At 38.2% G+C, this 19,767-nt stretch overlaps 1 protein-coding gene across 3 annotated transcripts in view; it reads left to right on the forward strand.

Moving 5' to 3' along the window:
- The window catches only part of pam (peptidylglycine alpha-amidating monooxygenase), a 60,177-nt gene extending 40,793 nt beyond the window's left edge, over nt 1–19,384 (forward strand). For all 3 annotated transcript variants that reach the window (XM_082540178.1, XM_082540180.1, XM_082540179.1), the window contains exons 13-25: nt 335–528; nt 742–798; nt 2,420–2,549; nt 3,135–3,251; nt 3,380–3,452; nt 3,680–3,890; nt 4,301–4,504; nt 4,962–5,077; nt 8,381–8,477; nt 8,704–8,754; nt 15,539–15,778; nt 15,996–16,055; nt 16,760–19,384. In XM_082540178.1, the coding sequence (XP_082396304.1) occupies nt 335–528; nt 742–798; nt 2,420–2,549; nt 3,135–3,251; nt 3,380–3,452; nt 3,680–3,890; nt 4,301–4,504; nt 4,962–5,077; nt 8,381–8,477; nt 8,704–8,754; nt 15,539–15,778; nt 15,996–16,055; nt 16,760–16,938 (1,729 nt within the window). In that variant the 3' untranslated portion in view covers nt 16,939–19,384. The remainder of the gene's footprint in view (nt 1–334; nt 529–741; nt 799–2,419; nt 2,550–3,134; nt 3,252–3,379; nt 3,453–3,679; nt 3,891–4,300; nt 4,505–4,961; nt 5,078–8,380; nt 8,478–8,703; nt 8,755–15,538; nt 15,779–15,995; nt 16,056–16,759) is intronic.
- Nucleotides 19,385–19,767: the final 383 nt, after the last annotated feature.

The raw sequence follows: 19,767 nt of genomic DNA on the forward strand, positions 1-19,767 counted from the left end.
TCCTGCCTTTTGCGCAATGTTAGCTGGGATAGGCTCGTGCCGGCCTGTGACCCCGATAAGGATCTTGTATTTCTTGTGCTGGTAGTTGATATTAATAAATTGTGTCCAACTGTGACAGTTAGTCATTTAAAATAAATATGCTAGTCCTCAATTGTCAGTGATTATTGCTAATTTATAGAGGGATAGCTGCTGAAATATAGTACTCTATGTTGAGAAGTTTGTAGACAAGGTCTTAATGTTACACTTACAACATAAAACTATTTACACAAACATTATTTGCATATACTAACTAGGCGAGAAATCAATACCAGGTATCTATCTTTTTTTAATACAGCGGTACTTCTGATGATGAAATGTGCAACTTCTATATAATGTATTACATGGAAAGCAGACATGCTATCCCTTACATGAACTGCATGGAGATGGGTTCTGAAGAGCTGTTCCAACATATTCCCCCTGAGGCAAATGTACCCATTAATGTCAGTCCAAGCCATATGAATTCTGTGATGCATCTGGGACAATCCACAGGTACAGCGACATCAAATATTGTTCATACTAACCATCTCTAATCCAAATTGTTAACTTAGCATTTGTTGTTTTTTGTAGAATAAAATCTATGCTAATTTAAGATTTTTAGTCATTTTTCGCAATTCTTTCCATCTGTGGCCCATTGTCTTTTTAAAATTAATTGTATAACTACCATATTTAGTTACCATATTTTGGTTTTTTTCTCTCATAAAGATGATCGTGACTACGCAGTTGTGCTGGATACAAATAAACTAGAAACTGTGGATCAGGGTAAGTTCTAACACTTTGCACTCTCTCTCTCTTTGTCTTGCTCTCTCGCTCTCTCCACACACACACACTCTCTCACACACACACACACACAAATACTATAAGAATATGAAGCTTTTTGTATTATTGTAGGGTCTTTACCTTACTATATAAAGCACCTTGAGGCAACTATTGTTGTGATTTGTAGCTATATAAATAAAATTGAATTAAAAAATTTGAATTGAATTTAAGCTAAGGATAACAATGTAATGATGTTTAAATTGTAGTGTAGGCACTAGTTCCAGTGCAGTCTGCATTCAGGCAAGTGTACGTTTCTTACACCTTGAAAAAAGCATTACAAGCCCAATGCACAGTCACTTACATAAATTTGAAGTATGTAAATATGCATGTATCTTTTTTCTGTTGCCTACATTGTAGAGCAGCGGTCGCCAACCCCCGGGCCACAGACTGGTACCGGTCCGTGAGTCATTTGGTACCGGGCCGCAAGAGTAAGACTCGGGTGTGAAATGTATGGTTTTCAGTGTTTTTATTGGTTTTTAGCATTATTTTGTTATCGGGTTTTTTTTTTCTTCGTTAACTCGGTTTTCCTGGGTCTTTTCACGTGTGTTATGAATAAATCTTCTTTTTTTCGGTATCGGTACTAGTTTTATTTTGTTGTATTTATCCGCGACACCTTAAAGGCCGGTCCGTGAAAATATTGTCGGGCATAAACTGGTCCATGGCGCAAAAAAGGTTGGGGACCGCTGTTGTAGAGGGTGACTTTGCCATTAAACACGAAAACAAGTACAGTCAGGGGTTAAAGTAGGATTTAGGTGGGGGAATCCTGAAATCAGTTGTAATGGCTCATTATGGGGGAAAAAAAATCACAACTCAGAATAATTTTTATTGAGAGCTCCAGTGGATTTTCTTAGTGTACAGGCTGTGATCAGCTGACCTGCTGCTCTTTGTAGATTTACACACCTGAATTCAACCAGATGTCAGCTGATGTTTTACAAGTTGTTGGCTGATTTACTGCTTATGCTAATATTTTACTGGATGGCCTCTGTGCAATTCAACAGTGTTATTTACTTTAAAGCCATCACAGTACAGCAAATAACAGTTAGTCTACCTCAGTTTGTTTAGCATCACATTTCACAATATGAAAAAACATAATGTCATGTGTAACATAATTCATAATTCAGTGGTACTACTAGGGTAGTACCACTGAATCATAAATAACTGCAACTGAAAATGATTCTGAAGCATGAATGAAACAAGTCATACCAACTAGATACTGGGAATCTGATGCAGCTAATTTGGTAATGCAAACATGTGCGCTTTTCTTTCTATGATTACACAAAGCTCTTAATTATCATTGACGGTTGAAACGTAAATCCCAATTTAATTCTTGAGTGTCATAGCCCAGAATAATCACTGATTTGTATCCAGTCTGCAAATACAGTGCACTAGTTTTGTTATTGATATATTGTATGTGCACTTTACCACACTGTGTACATTTATTTATTATCATCAGATACCAGGTACCACCTTTTGACACTGTGTTGAGCATACCTTAACGTGTGTGTGTGTGTGTGTGTGTGTGTGTGTGTGTGTGTGTGTGTGTGTGTGTGTGTGTTTGTTATAGACTACCATTTTGAGCAAGTTTCAGCTTGGCCACAGAGTTCACTTCAGCTAGGACAGGTGTCAGGACTTGCTCTTGACTCAGATTCTAACTTGGTCATTTTTCACAGAGGTGACCACCACTGGGGAGCAGAGTAAGTTTATTTTACTTAAGTTATAACCATTCTTCTCTTAAACAGCTTTTTCAACCAAAAGAACACCAAAAAAACCCTCTCAGTATTGTTGTGTACTCTCAGTCTAATGTAATGCCTTCACCTTACTGGCAAAGAACACAGATCTCGTATTAGCGATTAAATTTTTAATAATTGTATAACAAAAAAATCCAAATAAGTTTTAGTCTTGATGGTTCAAAAAATTACTATTATAGTTAAGAAAAGCATTTAGTGTCTCCTCAGACCGCAACCTTTTTTAGTCTAATAGGATGCCAGTTACCAGTCATGTCTAAGAAATGAAGAATAGGAGGAAAGGAAGCTGAAAAAGTGATTTTTACCAGTAGATTGTAGGATGAAAGGATAAGTATGAGATAACACAAAAAAAGTGCATAATAGAAGTCAGCTCTAATCACTTTTTTGTATAATGTGATGTGGATGACAATTTACTTATTAAACAAAAATACTTTCTGTTGCATTTGACGTCTAGAAAAATCACCACACATTGTTTTTATAAAAATGCAAAAAGACATTCATGTTTTTTTTCTTTGTTTGTTTTTTGTTTTCCAGCTCTTTTAACAATCAGGCAAGATACCAGCAGAGGTCCCTAGGACCAATTCAGCAGTCTGCCATTTTAGTTGTGGATCCATCCAAGGGCAGTATCTTGAAGGCTTCTGGCAGAAACATGTAAGTGATACAGAGCTTTTGTGTTTTTTTGTTATTGTTTTTTTGTGTGTGAATTAGAGTGCCGACAACCAGGCATCTCAAACACAGTCATAATTGTCTTATAATGAAGCATTTCTCTGATGTTGCAGGTTTTTTTTGCCTCATGGAATAACAGCAGACAAAGAGAATAATTACTGGGTGACTGATGTGGCTCTTCATCAGGTAAGCTGCTGTTTTTGTAAGGTGCATTCTCAATGAGTGTGTATAGATTGCACTTCATATTTGCCAATAAATTAAAAGATGGAGACATTTTGAAATTGTATATTACCTATAAGAATAAGGTTTGAGGATTACGTATTTAAAGCGGATGTTGTATCAATTAACTTAGTTTAAATGACCACAAATGCAAAAGGGAAAGTTTAAGATGCTTCACTTTGTATACTCATCAGGTGTTAAAAGTTAGCAGTGATGGCAAAGACAAAACCTTGATGGCATTAGGAGAGGCCTTTATACCAGGGAGTGACAACAACCATTTCTGCCAGCCCACTGATGTGGCAGTTGACACTGAAAGTGGGAACATCTTTGTCTCTGATGGTTACTGTAATGCCAGGATAATTAAGTTCTCTGCTGATGGCAAATACCTGTCTGAGTGGGGTGCAGGTATCTCACCAGCCACACACACACACACACACACACACACACACACACACACACACACACACACACACACACACACTCTGCAAAGCTTGGATATTAGCCTATTTGCTACAATGCTTAAACCATACAAGTAGTAAGAAGTATTAGACACTAAGGTGACATCTCATAAAATATAATTTCTTTATTATTCTGCCACACAAGTTTTTGTGGAGATTTTAATTAGTTATACTTGTGTTAGCTGTGGAGTATACATGTATCAATTTCAAATGCAAAGCTGTATTTGCAAACATTGCTGTTTCTTGATTTATGAAACTAACATAAATAGATCCAGAAGGTTAAGAGATTACTGCTACCATAGTGTCTCCAGACACAATTTACATTATTTTAACCTTGTCTTATTTTTTGGACTATAGGCTCATCAGACAGGAGAAGGCGAATACCTTTTCATATTCCCCACAGCCTGGTGTTACTTCCTGATAAAAAGGAAATTTGTGTGGCAGATAGAGAGAATGGACGCATCCAGTGCTTTATAGCAGAAACTGGAGAGTTTGTCAAGGAAATTAAAAAAGATGAATTTGGAGGGGAAGTGTTTGCTATCTCCTACAGCCCTACTGGGGGTAAGTTTACTGAATACTCAGTAGAAGTCAGTAGTCGTATTGTTTCCTCTTAAGCTTGTTTTCTTGCTGCTTACTGCAATAAGCTATTGTAAAATATATTTTTGTGCATACCTTCTGCAGTTTTTTTTTAACTTTTCAGTCTAAGTGGTGTCCTCAATATTATTTTTTTTTTTAATGTTAATCAATGTTCATCCTTTGTTGTGTTAGGTCACGATGACATCCTCTAGCAAAAATATGTAGATCCGGTGTTTACAAGCTTTATGCGTACTCGGAACTAATATCTAATACTAATATGCATTCATTTTAAGAGTTCTTTTTATTTATTTTATTACTCAACAACTCTCTTCCTGCTTTACATGTATACATGCTTAACAATTTGTGTGTGTGTGTGTGTGTGTGTGTGTGTGTGTGTGTGTGTGTGTGTGTGTGCGTGTGTCTGTCTTTCTTCTATGTGAAGATGGCTTGATTTTTGCAGTAAATGGGGAATCGCTATCTCGTCCAGTTCCAATTAGAGGTTTTGTTATAGATTATTCAACCAAGGATATTTTGGACACCTTTAGCCCTAACAAAAAGGTAAAAACACTTTTTAATACAATCAAAGGTTCTTTCCCCCCCAAAATGTTCTAATAACAGGTCTATTGAAATCAAAAGCCTGCCTGCGTCTGCTATTTTAAGATTTCTGTGGAAGTACTTCTATTTCTATGTCCCCTTGTACCTGTGCCTCTGGTTCTTCTCTCCCAAGTATTCCTTCAACTTGATTTATGTTTTTGTGGGAAGTGTCGGCAGTTGCTGGAAGGCAATTATGGTGAATGGTCAAAGTGATTAGGGAACATTGTCTAAAAATATTTTAGTGCATTTTGAGCTATCAAGACATCATGCTACAGATCTGACATCAAGAAGGCCGCTGCAAAAAGGAGTGAAACATATTTTCCATGTCGCTGTGTGACATGAAGGAAGGACCCTTCATGTAGCCAATTGGTGAGTAATTTCAAGCTAGAAGATGAGAGTAACACAAGCACTTTATCTCCTGGTGAAAACGTTAGCCCTTAGGTTGTACAGGCGCTGCTGAAATTCCTAGACATGGAGCAAATTCTCCCATCATAACCTCCCCAGATTGTGTAGCTTTGCTCTCAGGTCCAGGACGTATTGAATTTCTCATTTTTCGCTGGGCTTGGACCTTCCTCCCAGTTTTCCTTAATCAAGTCCAACTTTAAAATTTTATTCAGCCGCTCCACCAACCTGTCAGTCTGAAGGTGGTAGGCACTGGTCCAAACAGATTTAATGCCCAGTAATTCCTACAGCTCCTTTAGTGTGCAAGACATGTGCCCTGTGTGCCCTGAACCTCCGCCCCAGTCTCAAGTCTTTTGCAGACTCCAAGAGGTTTTCTTTCAAGATTGCCCTGTATTTGGCTCCATCCATCTTCCCATCAACTCTGACCAGCTTCCCTGCCCCTGCTGAAGAGAAGCACCCCCAGAGCATGATGCTGCCACACCATATTTGACAGTGGGGATGGTGTGTTCAGAGTGATGTGCAGTGTTAGTTTGGGACAAATGGGACTTCTTATGGTTTTCTGTTAACAATGGCTTTCTTCTTGCCACTCTTCCATAAAGGCCAACTTTGTGCAGTGCACGACTAATAGTTGTTCAGGTGATTCCCCCACCTGAGCTGTAGATCTCTGCAGCTCGTCCAAAGTCACCATGGGCCTCTTGGCTGCATTTCTGATGCGCTCTCCTTGTTCGGCCTGTAAGTTTAAGTGGACGGCCTTGTCTTGGTAAGTTTACAGTTGTGCCATACTTCTTCCGTTTCTGAGTGATCGCTTGAACAGTGCTCAGTGGGATGTTCAAGGCTTGGGAAATCTTTTTGTAGCCTAAGGCGGCTTTAAATTTCTCAATAACGTTATCCCTGACCTGTCTGGGTGTGTTCTTTGGACTTCATGGTGTTGTTGCTCCCAATATTCTCTTAGACAACCTCTGAGGCCGTCACAGAGCAGCTGTATTTGTACTGACATTAGATTACACACAGGTGCACTCTATTTAGTCATTAGTACTCATCAGGCAATGTCTATGGGCAACTGACTGGACTCAGACCACAGGGGCTGAATAATTACGCACACCCCACTTTGCAGTTATTTATGTGTAAAAAATGTTTGGAATCATGTATGATTTTCGTTCCACTTCTCACATGTACACCACTTTGTGTTGGTCTTTCATGTGGAATTCCATTAAAATTTATTCGCGTTTGTGGCTGTAATGTGACAAAATGTGGAAAAGTTCAAGGGGGCCGAATACTTTTGCAAGCCACTGTAAATACACAGAAGGCTAATGAGAAAAGTGAGAACACACGGGGGACACAGCTGACAAGAATTAACATGACACCACAGGGCAGGTAAAACTAGACACACCAAACATGTAAATGTAAGGTGACAGGGGATTTCTTTAAATCACCCTGTAATTCTTCAGCTAAAACACCTGAGTTAGAAAACACAAAGACTGCACTCGTCTTTACACGCGTGGGCAGTCACTTCTGAGATCTGCGGCTGGCCACTGCCTGCATTCTTTATTTATAGGTCTTGTGTGTGTGTGTGTGTGTGTGTGTGTGTGTGTGTGTGTGTGTGTGTGTGTGTGTGTGTGTAAAAATAACGTCACTCAGAATCAACAGAATCAGCACATGCACACTTAAGATTATAGCTTCGGGTTATTTCCCTTTTCTACATCTGTTCTCTAAAAACGGGAAGTGGTTTTAGTAGCTGAATAAGTTCATCACAAAGTTATTAGGTGAAAAGTCACATAGACATGTAGATTGCTTAAAAAACAGAAAAACACATTTCATGAAGCTGATCAAATTATATAAAAACAAAAATCTCTTGACATAAGGCCTGCATGACAAAACAGGAAACTGAGGAACATGACACGGGAGTGAAGGAGAGGCAGACGAGAGGAAGCAAAGGAACACGAAAGAGCACGAGGGAGTGTGAGAGGAGACGAGAGAAACATGACAGACTGGGGAAACATTGATAAACATCACAAGCAGGGGGACGATAGAATGAAACATGAGAAGGGAAGGGAAACCAGACACAAGAACTCAGACAAAATATACAAAGACTGACACACAGAGAGAGACATAAAGGGCAAAGACAAAAGAGGCAATCTATAATCAAAAAGCTAAACAAAACCACGTAGACACTACAGAATAAACTCAAGAGTAATAAAGTGGAGCTAAACATAAATAACAATACAAAATCAAAACACAAGAAAACTTAAAACACTGGGTCAAATGACCTAGGACCAGGACAGTGCAGACACTACACTGTCATGGTCGCATTGTCACATAATGGCCCAACAGGTTATTAAACCCGGGCCAGTTCCCGGAATCAGGAAATGCAATAAGTGCGAACCAACTGCAGCTTTCACTCTATGCATTTTGCCCTTAAATTTAATAAGCAATGGCACTGTAGGATACTACAGTGAACATCCCCGTGAACACACCTAACCTTGAACCACTCTGCCTCCAACAATGCCCCGGGCCACAATATCATTGAAAGAGTGAACAAGAGTCAGTTTGTTGAAGAAAACCTGGAAATGAGCAGATTCAGTTCAGCTTCTATTACCATGATAAGAGTTTAAGTTAATGCTTTTCCTGCAATAGAAAACTCTTGAGTTTCCGTCATCCCAGTGTTAACAAAACTTTAGCTAAATCTGTTTGCAGTTGTCCAAAGTATTGCGTACATTCTGAACCACACAGTAATGTGTGTGTGGTTCACACATTACTGTGTGGACCACACAATAATGTGACCCACCTTAAACTACTAAGAAGTTTAATGGTGGGTCATTATGTTGTCTAGAATTTAAGTGACTTGTATTTCTCTTTCAATTGCAGGAGTTCAAAATGCCTCACGATATAGCTGAAACTAGGGATGGCAGTGTTTTTGTTGGGGATGCCAGCAGCAAATCCGTCTACAAGTTTACAACAGAGAGTAAGTTTATCTTCATCAAAATAATGCTGCCAACTTTTAATTGTTCTAGCAAAATCTATCATACAGTATGTTTGGGTATTAAGTCCAATTTTGATTGATTAATTTATTTTGGACTTATAAGACTTGAATTATGGTTGCTTCTTTGTTGGCTTTGCAGATGAACAGTAGTACTAGGTTGTATACATCAATTATTATTTTTTTTTAATTATTACCTTTTATTTTCAAGAGTTGCATCATTCTGTCAAGAAAGCTGGAATTGAAGTTCAAGAACTTGAAGGTCAGTAATTGGATACCTGGAGGCAGCAGGTACATAATCTTTGAATACATAAGGGGCAGGCAGCTATTCATAACAGTGAGTCACAGACATTTAAGATGTGACTTCTAGTGATGCCTGATGGAATAAATAGTGATTTGAAAAGAAAAAGGTTTCAAATTAAAAGTTTCCTAACTTTGAGGCAACCACTTAAATTGCGACCTAATGAGATCAAAGGAAAATGTTGACTGACACTTTTGGCATAGGAAACTGGAATGTGTACTAGCAACCAATGCAAGCAATGTGCAACGAGTGAATCATATCACTCGCTCACATATCACAATCATAGTGTATAGATGGCACTTAAGGGGGGTGGCTGTAAGCTCAGGTGGTTGAGCAGGTCACCGACTAACCTGAAGGTTGGTGGTTCAATCCTAGTCTGCTCCAGTCTGCATGCCAAATATCCTTTGGCAAGATATTAACCCCAGGTTGCTCTCTCTTTGAGTGGAGCTCAGAGTAGAAAAGCACTATATACGAACCAATCCATCTGCATTGCCTTAGCGCAAAGCATAATGTCTTCTAAGGTATATAATCTCATTTATTCATCCATCCATCCATCCATCCATTCGCTTCCACTTATCCTTTTTAGGGTCGCGGGGGGTGCTGGAGCCTATCCCAGCTGTCATAGGGCGAGAGGCGGGGTACACCGCGGACAGGTCGCCAGTCTGTCGCAGGGCTAACACACAGAAACAGACAACCATTCACGCTCCCCATACAAACACGGGGAGAAAATGCAAATTCCACACAGAAAGAGTTGAACTCAGGACCTTCTTGCTGTGCAGCAACAGTGCTAACCACCGTGCCACCATGCTGCCTATAATCGCATTCAGAATACAAAATTCATTGCCTATATGGGATATTTTTGAATATTAATGTCAGATTAAGGTCACCATGTACCATTGCTACAACCTTTGAAGAATTCCACAGCATGACATGACTGCTTTTGGACATTCTGAAACAGTGTTAAGGTGATATCCATCACACTTACAAGAAAGGAAGTTTAAGAATTCCAAATAGTGAAATTGTCAGGGAAGGCTACAAGGCAATCACAGAAAAACTGTGAAATCGCTTTCCTTCACCTATGTCTTGCGTTTTCCATTAACTAGGATGCCCCTCTTTCTTTCAACAGCTATATACCATTTTTTAGACCTGAAATATTTATATATATGGCAAGGATTTTTTTAAGGAATCAAGGAATTTTTCAATCCAGTTCAATTCTATTTATATTACACCAGAATGGTATTTGTGGCTTTTATTGTTTTATTTCTTTAAAAAGGACTGTGCAGTTTAACATAGTCCAAGTACAAAACATGAAACTGATGTAACACACAAGTTTATAGCTATTGCTATCCTAGTAACAACCATTGTCCCTTGTTGGTCTTACAATCACAATACATACATTTTACAATAAAACATATATTTTCATAAAACCAAAATACATCATAAATACAACTACAATTAATAGACAATAAATGAAAAAACAACAAAAGCAATAACAAAAATCATTACGTAGTTGGAAGCAGTGTTGGGCAAGTTACTTTGAAAAAGTAATTAATTATAGTTACTACTTCTTCAAAAAAGTAACTGAGTTAGTAACTTAGTTACAATATTCTAAAAGTAATTAATTACTTGAAAAGTAACTATTGTGTTACTTTAAAAAAAACGTTTAACCCTCTGGGTCCAGGGTATAATTGGCCATTTTGAACTACTTTTGGTTTTCCCTCCACATTTTACCTTTAAAAACTATTTACTTTGCCTAGTTTGGTATCATCCTTGTCAGCACAACCTCACATGTCTGAATTTACAGTTATGTTTTCATTTTGACATACTGTATTAACACAATTGATCTAAAATCAGACAAAAAACATAAAATCAGAGTAGAAAAGGTTATATTTTTATAAAGGTTATACTCTAACAACCACGAACATGTTTAATGAATCATATTTCATAACCTTAAATGCAAGTATAAATTGTCAATTTTAAAATCCTATGCACAAGTGTTGCAAACAACAAAGTTATCCATTATTGCATCCATTTACCTTTTACCTTGATTTTTTTAAATAACCATTTCAAACTATTTACAGAACAATCAGCTGTTCTGCATTCAATAAGATGCCACACAAATTATTTGTGCCACTCCCAAAAAAATAATTTCTGTCCACTATAATAAAGAAGACATCGCAGGTGCAGGTTTGACAGCAGCAGGTGTATCACTCCTTTTTCTACCTGGAGACAGCACTCGCCTCATTGTTCTGACACACGACACAAAACTATCCACAACACAAAACTATCCACAACACAACACAAAACTATCCACAACACTACACAAAACTATCCACAACACTACACACTAACTACGCAAGACAACACATTAACTACACACTCCAAACATGCTAAACATCACAAATAAAACTCACTCTCTCTCTCTCTCTCTCTCTCTCTCTCTCTCTCTCTCTCTCTCTCTCTCGCCGTCACTCCTAAAACTTCCCCTGTTTTTTTGGTTTTTGTTTTGTCATAAGCAGAGAGTGCTTGCTAGCACTGTCCTTAGACAGTAAACGTGACGAAACTATTGAGGAAAAAACGCCGCGTATATATTGTTTATCATGACTCGTGGCCTATCAACACAATTTAAAAACTGGTATATATCATCTTCTTGCTTTGTCTTTAAGTGGTCATGTGATTGGCTTACCACGACTACTTTATTCTTCCTCAGTCAAACAAGAGCACTTATGCGATTGTTTTGCCCCCTGAGTTCCAGGTGTTGTGCTAGACAGTGATCGTGATTATCGTCCGCGGGAGCGCGCGCAGATGGTTAAAGCTGTAGCGTCCAGATTACTTGCATAGTCAGCTACTTCCGTGCAGCTGATATAAGATGCGGTAAGCTGAACACAGCTTCAACCGTCTGTTTGTTGAAAAATAGTAACAGACTGCATTTTCTTGTTAGTAACTGTGACGGCGTTGTAACGATAGGAATAGTAATTAGTTAGATTACTCGTTACGCCGTTACTTGTAACACCGTTATTCCCATCACTGGTTGGAAGTGTGTTCAACAGATGGCAAGCCTCTATTGAAAATGCTGAAAGAACAAATTTAGATCTGCAATATGATATCTTGCAGTTGCTGTTCACCATGCTCCTAGTAATACAATTACTATATCTTGTCTTTGTGTGTATCTATTAAGACACTCTGGGGCCAGCCTATTTATACATTAACCCTTTAAAGCCGGTCGGAGCGGACATGCTCCATTTTGCGTAACTATTTTTAAATCCCGGTAGCACTGCAACCACGTGAGCTAGCGCAATTTTTTTTTTTTGCATATGAAACCGGATGAGCTGTACTTACATCTTATGCCATCAGCTTGGCCTAGGTCACAGTTTCCTTCCACATATAGCTTTGCAAAAATTGCATAAAAAATCAAGCTTAAACGTACTGCTGTTGTTTAGCGCGACATCCGCTGGTTTCCTCTTTCTAGCGCAAAGTAGGAGATAAACAAACAAGAGAGAAAAGCCGATCAGCTGATCATTGGTCAGTTTCGTGACTGAAGTAGAAACGGGAGAGGGAGGGGAGAGAATGAGAGGAGAAGAGGCAGCTGTGCAGCTCCAGCTTTGTGTCTTTTTTATTGTAGCTAAAGTACGGGACAAACCGTGCTCCTTTTCACCTCAAAACGAAACGCGTAATATTTTCTCAGAATATATGAGACGATTCTGTTTTTTATGGTACGATTGGCAACTCTAATAATTAACCTTATGAACAAAATGAGCTGTATAGAAACTCCGGCATGCTAGCTAGTACGCCGTACGGAAAAAGTCAGCATAACGAAAATAAACTCCACCTAAACTTGGTTTATATCTGACCCAGAGAGACTGCAGGTCATAACTTCTTACCTGAAGTTCAGTTCACACTCGGCCCCGCGGCCGCCTCAGGTCTCTGCTCCTCCTGCGTCCCCTTTCCCTCATCCACCTGCTGGCCTCCACCACTTGCTAATGTTACTGAATCTGTGGAAGCTCCGCATAGCCACCACACAAAGTAATGAACAATGACCCTATCTAAATCCCAGTAACGACTAACGCGTTCCTGATTTTAGTATAATAACTAGTTACCGTGCTCGTCACCACAATAATGATGAAGTTAATAACGAGTTAGTCCCAGCACTGCTTTTGGACAACTGGCAGGCAAAGCATTTTGATAGGGGATTTCTTTAAATCACCCTGTAATTCTTCAGCTTAGACACCTGAGTTAGAAAACACAAACACTGCAGTCGTTTTTACACGCGTGGGCAGCAACGAACGCACCCTGCGAATTGCGCGCCGCAACTGCCTGCGTACTTTATTTTATACGTGTGTGTGTGTGTGTGTGTGTGTGTGTGTGTGTGTGTGTGTGTGTGTGTGTGTGTGTGTAAAAATAACAACATCACTCAGAATCAACAGAATCAGCGCATACACACTTAAGATTATAGCTTCACTTCTTAAAAAGCACGCTCTGCAAACCTGCAGTTTCCTGTCAGGTCTTTGCACAGACTCAAAGCAACGGGTTATTTCCCTTTTCTACATCTGTTCTCTAAAAACAGGAAGTGGTTCGGTAGCTGGATAAGTTCATCATAGAAGTTATTAGGTGAAAAGTCACATAGACATTTAGATTGCTTAGTAAACAAGAAAAACACATTTCATGAAGCTGATCAAATTATGTAAAAACAAAAATCTCTTGACATTCCCACCTGTTGAACAGAGAATGAAATGTACTAGTCATCAGTAAGTAACTACTTGTCTTTCACATTTACAGTTATTACATCATTAGTTGCACTTCATCTTCATATTACAAATAGGAAAAGAAAGACTTCATGATCTTCATCGGTTCGGGTACATCTGCATATGCTGTGAGTAATAAACTTATCATCTATGGGATTACAGCCTTTAAACAAGGTATAATACAAGTAAAGAAAAGCAAAACAAAATAAAACAAATAAAATAAAACAAAACAAAATGAAATGAAATAAAATAAAATAAAATCAGGAAAAGTCCAACGCCGATCAACAGTCTCTATGGCATCTGAAGCCATGGTTTAAAGAATGTACATTATCTGGTATGAAGGTCCAGCACACGGTGTTGAATAAGACGCACAATTCCCTTTTCTCAGCCAGGATCATGTCCAGTGCTACTCGATGTTGCATTACAGCAATTCTGAGAGCGTTCCTTCCTGGATGAGGATGTTGATGTTGATGTGCAGTTTACACAAGTCATTCTGAAGGTGTGATCAGAGATCAGAATTAGTGCACATGTTCCAGCGTGTTTCCCATATATGGTTAGGTATTTTGATGTGCTCTTTATGTGTGAGCACACGTAGCAGTCTTTCTCTGTGGTCCTGTTAAGCACGTATCTGTATCAGGCAATTTTCATCCACAGATAGATTTAGTCTTGTATCATGTCCATTAGATGGAAGTTGTCGTGTGTCCATCTCTTATCTCGGCTTGTGTATGGGTTTCTGCCGTCTTCCAGGTAGGATAGTCTGATGAATAGAGCCGTTGCCAGTAGTAAAACGCCAGTCATCACCTAAACAAACTAAACAGCAATGGGCCAAGAACAGATCCTTGAGGAATACCCATTCTATTTTCCAACATGGATGACTTTCCTTTATCAACCCTCACTCTGCTCTCTTTTGAAGAAGATACGACTCAAACCAATCATCTGCTTGCTTTGAAAAAGCTAATTTATCAAATTTAATCATCTATTTTTATAAGATGATCCCAATTGCAATTTGCAAACTCCTGTTCAAGTTTTACAGTTTCAGACTTGGGATTAAATGTCTTTACATGGCCAGGGTTGTTTGTACTAAAATACTGCAGTTGTTTTTTAGTCAATTTCCTAACAGTTAAAATCATATAATGATCAGACAGACCAGTTAATAGATTATTGTATCCTACTGAGAAAACCCCAGCAATCAGATGACCCGCTTTGAGCAAGCACTTTGGCAATAGTGGAAAGGAAAAACTCCCTTTTTTTTAAAGAGGAGAGGCAGCCATCTGCGTGGTGGTGAGAGGAAGAATGAGGAGGAACAAAGAAAAACTGTGGAAGAAAGCCAGAGATTAATAATAACTAATATTCAATTCAATCATAGCACTGAATTGATGCTTTTGACCCTTATTACATGGAGTGCCAACTCTTAATGGTCACAATTGCAAAATGTATATAAATCACAAAAACAGCTTTACTTAATCATTTTATTCCTAACAGTAAGCACATTGTGAGTGAAACAAATGAGTGAATAAGAAACACTCGTCATCGGAAGCCCCCAGCAGCCTAGACCTAGGAATCAAAGGTTTGCTTCAGCTGGCATCACAAAGGAAGTAACGTATCATAAGGTCGTCACAGTTGACTGGTGACACAATTGCTTGTGATAAAAATACCTTTGTTATTGGATTGATTCTTATATAGTGCTTTTCTACTCTCTCACATTTACCCAATTACACCCATTCTCACAAGCACTGTCTCCAAACTGAGTGCTGTCTAACCACATTCACACTCCGATGGATGCATCGGAGAGCAACTTGGGGTTAGTATCTTGCCCAAGGATACTTGGCATGCAGACTGGAGGAGCTTGGGATTGAACCACCAACCTTCTGATCAGTAGGTGACCTGCTCTACCTCCAGAGCTACAGCCACACACTTATCAGTTGTGGTTGCTGGGATCTTTGAGGCTTTACAGAACTGGTGTAAAAGGAACACTGATAACTAGAATATGTCTCTCACTATAGAAATGGACGCCGTTGTCCAAACTAAGGTAAAGCAAGACACCTCAAAGACCGCAGCCATCCAAGAGAAGCAAACTGTGGTCCAAAAAACTCAACCACAGTTAGAGGCAGACAAAGAGAGGAAGAGTCCAGCTAAGCTTAACAAAGGAGAGCGTGTACTCCCAGTCATCATCACCACCCTGCTACTCATTCCTCTGGTTGTTGTGATCTCCATAGGAGTCTTCATTTCCTGGAGGAAAAAAAGTATGTATGAAAACACCCATGGGAGTCTGTGCAGAAAATCCATTCGTTTTTAATATTGAACAACAAATGAGATAGAAATTAGGCCATTTTAACTACTGTTGACTGCATTGTCTTCTTGCTATAGTCAGTGCACATTGTTCTGCTCTGTTTCCTCTCTTGTCTTTGGTTATCTTAACAGTCAATGAACATTAAAGGTAATACTGTTGAACATTTGCAGATCAACATGAGGTCAAATCTGAACCCAGCTCGGTGAGAGGCATTTTGGGAAAAATAAGGGGTATGTTGTTTACATTACATTAAATATTTAATAAATACCAGACTTCGTTTTTATTTAATATAAGGTTTAAGATACTTCATGTATTTTTTTCATTTGTCAGATATACTAACTACCGAATATATTCAGCTGGATTTCCAGTAGTATGCTCATACTGTAAAGTTCAGCTGTCACAAAAAAACAATAGTTTTGCAGTACCGACAGGCTATGAGAGAAGATCATTTATTGACTTTGTTTTAGCTAAGACCCATTTACTTGTAACCAACACAAATTTAGGTTATCACTCTTCCTTCTTTCTTCTCTTTTGTCTTCTTTAAAAAAAAATGTTTTGATACTAAACCATTATTAAGGAAAAATATTGTAAAATGTCAGTCATATGTACAAACTTTTAACATTTAACCCCCTTCTGCCCCTTCCTTTACCACATTATGTCTAAAGCAGTGTTCATTCATCTTCATTAGTGTCTGTTGAAGGCATGACCAGGCTAGAAAACATTTCAGAAAATGAAAATAGAGCCTCTCTTATGTCATCATCTTATTGACCATAGCTTTACACAGGGATGAATGAATATCCTCAATATAATGCACTGCCAGTGTGTAAACTGAAGCCATCATTCTAAGTTGAGAATTATTTCTCTTAAATCTGTAGATTTTTATCGTCATATTGACATCTTCATTTCCTCCTCTCTGGTATTTAACCTTTACTAGGTAAAGCAGTGGGCAGTCTGAATCTGGGAAACTTCTTTCCATCCCATAAGGGTTATAGTCGTCAGGGCTTTGACCAGCTGAGTACTGAAGGCAGTGACCAAGAGAGAAATGATGAGGACAGCAGTGACTCTGAAAATGAGGAATACTCTGCTCTGCCGCCGCCTCAGTCCTCCTCTTAGATGTTCTGGGGCCAACTGCAAACCTTCCACCAACCTTCTGCTAAAATCGCTGATGTAGTTATTCATCACATGTGTAACTGTTGTACCAGCTGCCAATGTGTGTGTGTGTGTTATTGTATGTAAAAATATTTTGATAAGTTATTTATTTAATTCAGCTATGGTATTCATACAGTCTTTTCTGGCATAATCTACTCATGTCACAGTGTCACTCATTTCATTTCCCCAAATCAAACCTGCTTTTACTGAGATTGTTAACAATATTTTTGAAAAATCTGGAGTTGGTTTTGGCCTTAAAATAACAATGCAAATCTGTTAAAAGAATGAGATCGTTTCCCCATTAGCTGTTAAAGGCTGATGTTAGATTGCTGTCTGCCTTCAAAGTCAGTGTTTTTGTTTTGTTTTTTTTTAACATGCATTCCCTTTGTTTTATTAACAAAGGATTCATCTTGATGGTGATTAATCAGCCTCCAACTGTCCTGCACCATAATGTAGCTCTCACTCTAGTCATTATGGACTTGGCTTCCTCGCCAGCTATATTCTTGCTGTTCATGGCGAAAAAATACTCTGATGAATTCTGTCATTTTTCTGTTTGTCAAGTTTTTAGCAAAAGTGGCATTTCATGTGATATTGTTTGATTTGAAGTGTGAAATAGAGAAATATTGTCAATTCATTTTTTTCAGTTTTATTTATACAGCACCAAATCACAACAACAGTTGATGAAATGTTTGTAATAATACGCAAGACCAGACAGAGACTGCACAAGATGCATTTAAATATCACACTCACTTGAATAAAAATTGCTTGTGTGGTGAAACCCACTGCATATGAGATTTGATGAGAAAAAAATGTTTTAATCCTGTATTTGGGAAATTCTTTTTTTTTTACAGCCACTGAAATGACTAACTATAATTATAATAATGTATGGTCAGACATATATAGTGTTATAGAGGGAGATGGCATATAAAAGATTTCCTATATCTGTTTTTGTAGCAGCAGAGCTAAATCTGTTTGTTAGAGTAGCTGGTGCAGTGATTGGTCAGGATTATCCATAATGGACAATGGTGACAACCTGAACCAATGCTTCAAATGTGTCCAGTTTGCAGCCAATCACACAGCCAGCCTCTCTAATCAGTTTATTCAATCTGTTGGTCACTATATTATGATTTGATAATATCACTTAATAAATTACTTGTTCATAAAAGATTGCTTTCTCTGGGAAAGTTTCCCAAATTTAAAACATCTGATCTTGTTTGCAGTTTCAGTTATTGTGTTATCTATATGGTAACCTACTTACTGCCACTTTTGCTGGTCATTGTGCTTGTTGCATTGAAAAGGAAATGTAGTGGACGACGCAAACACTGTTATCGTCACCATGTTAGTGGTTGACATATGGTTACTTCTACCCTTAAACACAATGATTTTACACCGTTTCATTATCATTTCAATTTTTCACTTAATCTTAAGTTGGATCAGTTTTTTGTTTTTTTTTTACACATGATCCTGTGCCTCTTTGCATCTGTCTTGCCTTTTGTTTTAATCACGTGCCATAACAACACATACCATGGGATGAAAATTGCTGCCAGTAGAGCTTGTATCATAGTGATTTTATTTCCCTTCAGAAAATTTTATAGTGTATAAATTCATATATACCTGAATCTCTGTGCACTAATCATTCTTTAGAACAGGGGTAGGGAACGTTAGTCCTCGAGAGCCGGTGTCCTGCAGGTTTTAGATCTCACCCTGGGTCACGACACCGGACTCAAATGATTAGGTCATTACCAGGCCTATGGAGAACTTCAAGAAATGTTGAGGAGGTAATTTAGCTATTTAAGTCAGCTGTGTTGGATCAAGGACATCTAAAACCTGCAGGCCTCTCGAGGCCTGGAGTTCCCTACCCCTGCTTTAGAAGAACCACTGCTCAAGTTTCAATAACGCTAAACCCAGCTTATAAATATATATATACACAAAATATATATGGTTTTGTTTTGTCTTGTTCTACCCAGCAGCCTAAACCAACTGGGTGTTCTGACTTAATCAATAAAAGCATTTATATGTAAAAATCAATAAAGACATATTCAGTCTGATGGCAGCAGTGCGGAACAAGTGAAGTCCAAATTAATGTGTATTAATTAAGGAAAATTCACTGAACACACTTCATGCACATACTGGAAGCTCAAAGATAGTGGAGGAAGACTTCTGTTTATTCAAAATATTCAAGTTTGTTCAGGATTCTGAGGTTTAGTTACAGTTACTCTTTTTTCCTTTTTTATGTAGTCTGCACCACTTCTTTTTGTATTTATCCTCAGTATATCATAATGTTTGATTTCCTAACACGGTGCCATGTTTTACATGTGAATGCTGTAATATTAGTTGTGACACACTGGTTCTGCTGCAAGAGTACTATTTTCAGTAACTGTTATTTGTGTAATAAAGTGTTTGCAAAGCATTGTGGAAATCATGGTTGTTGTAGGATCAGAACACTTGTCATGTGGTTCAAACTGATACAAGAGATACTGAGATGCAAACTGAATGACTACTGCGTTTGCACAATTAGTGACTACATTTGGAAAACCTTTAGGATATGACAAATAAATTTTTAAAAAAAGTGAACAGGAAAATGTTTAACACTGAATTACATCACTATGGGGATTTTTTTTGTTTTGTTTTGAGTTTGTGATAGGTCAGGAGTATTTAACAGACCTACAATGTCAGGCTTTTGTATTGCTGATGGTTGAAATAATGACACCACATAGTTAAAAGTCTGATGTTCAGGGACTGTAGTTCTCTACACAGTTTAGGCAGTTTCCACCTGTTTTTATTTAAATTTAA

This window comes from Aulonocara stuartgranti (assembly GCF_965226115.1).
Source record: "Aulonocara stuartgranti genome assembly, chromosome: 7".
In the NCBI taxonomy this organism is placed as follows: domain Eukaryota; kingdom Metazoa; phylum Chordata; class Actinopteri; order Cichliformes; family Cichlidae; genus Aulonocara; species Aulonocara stuartgranti.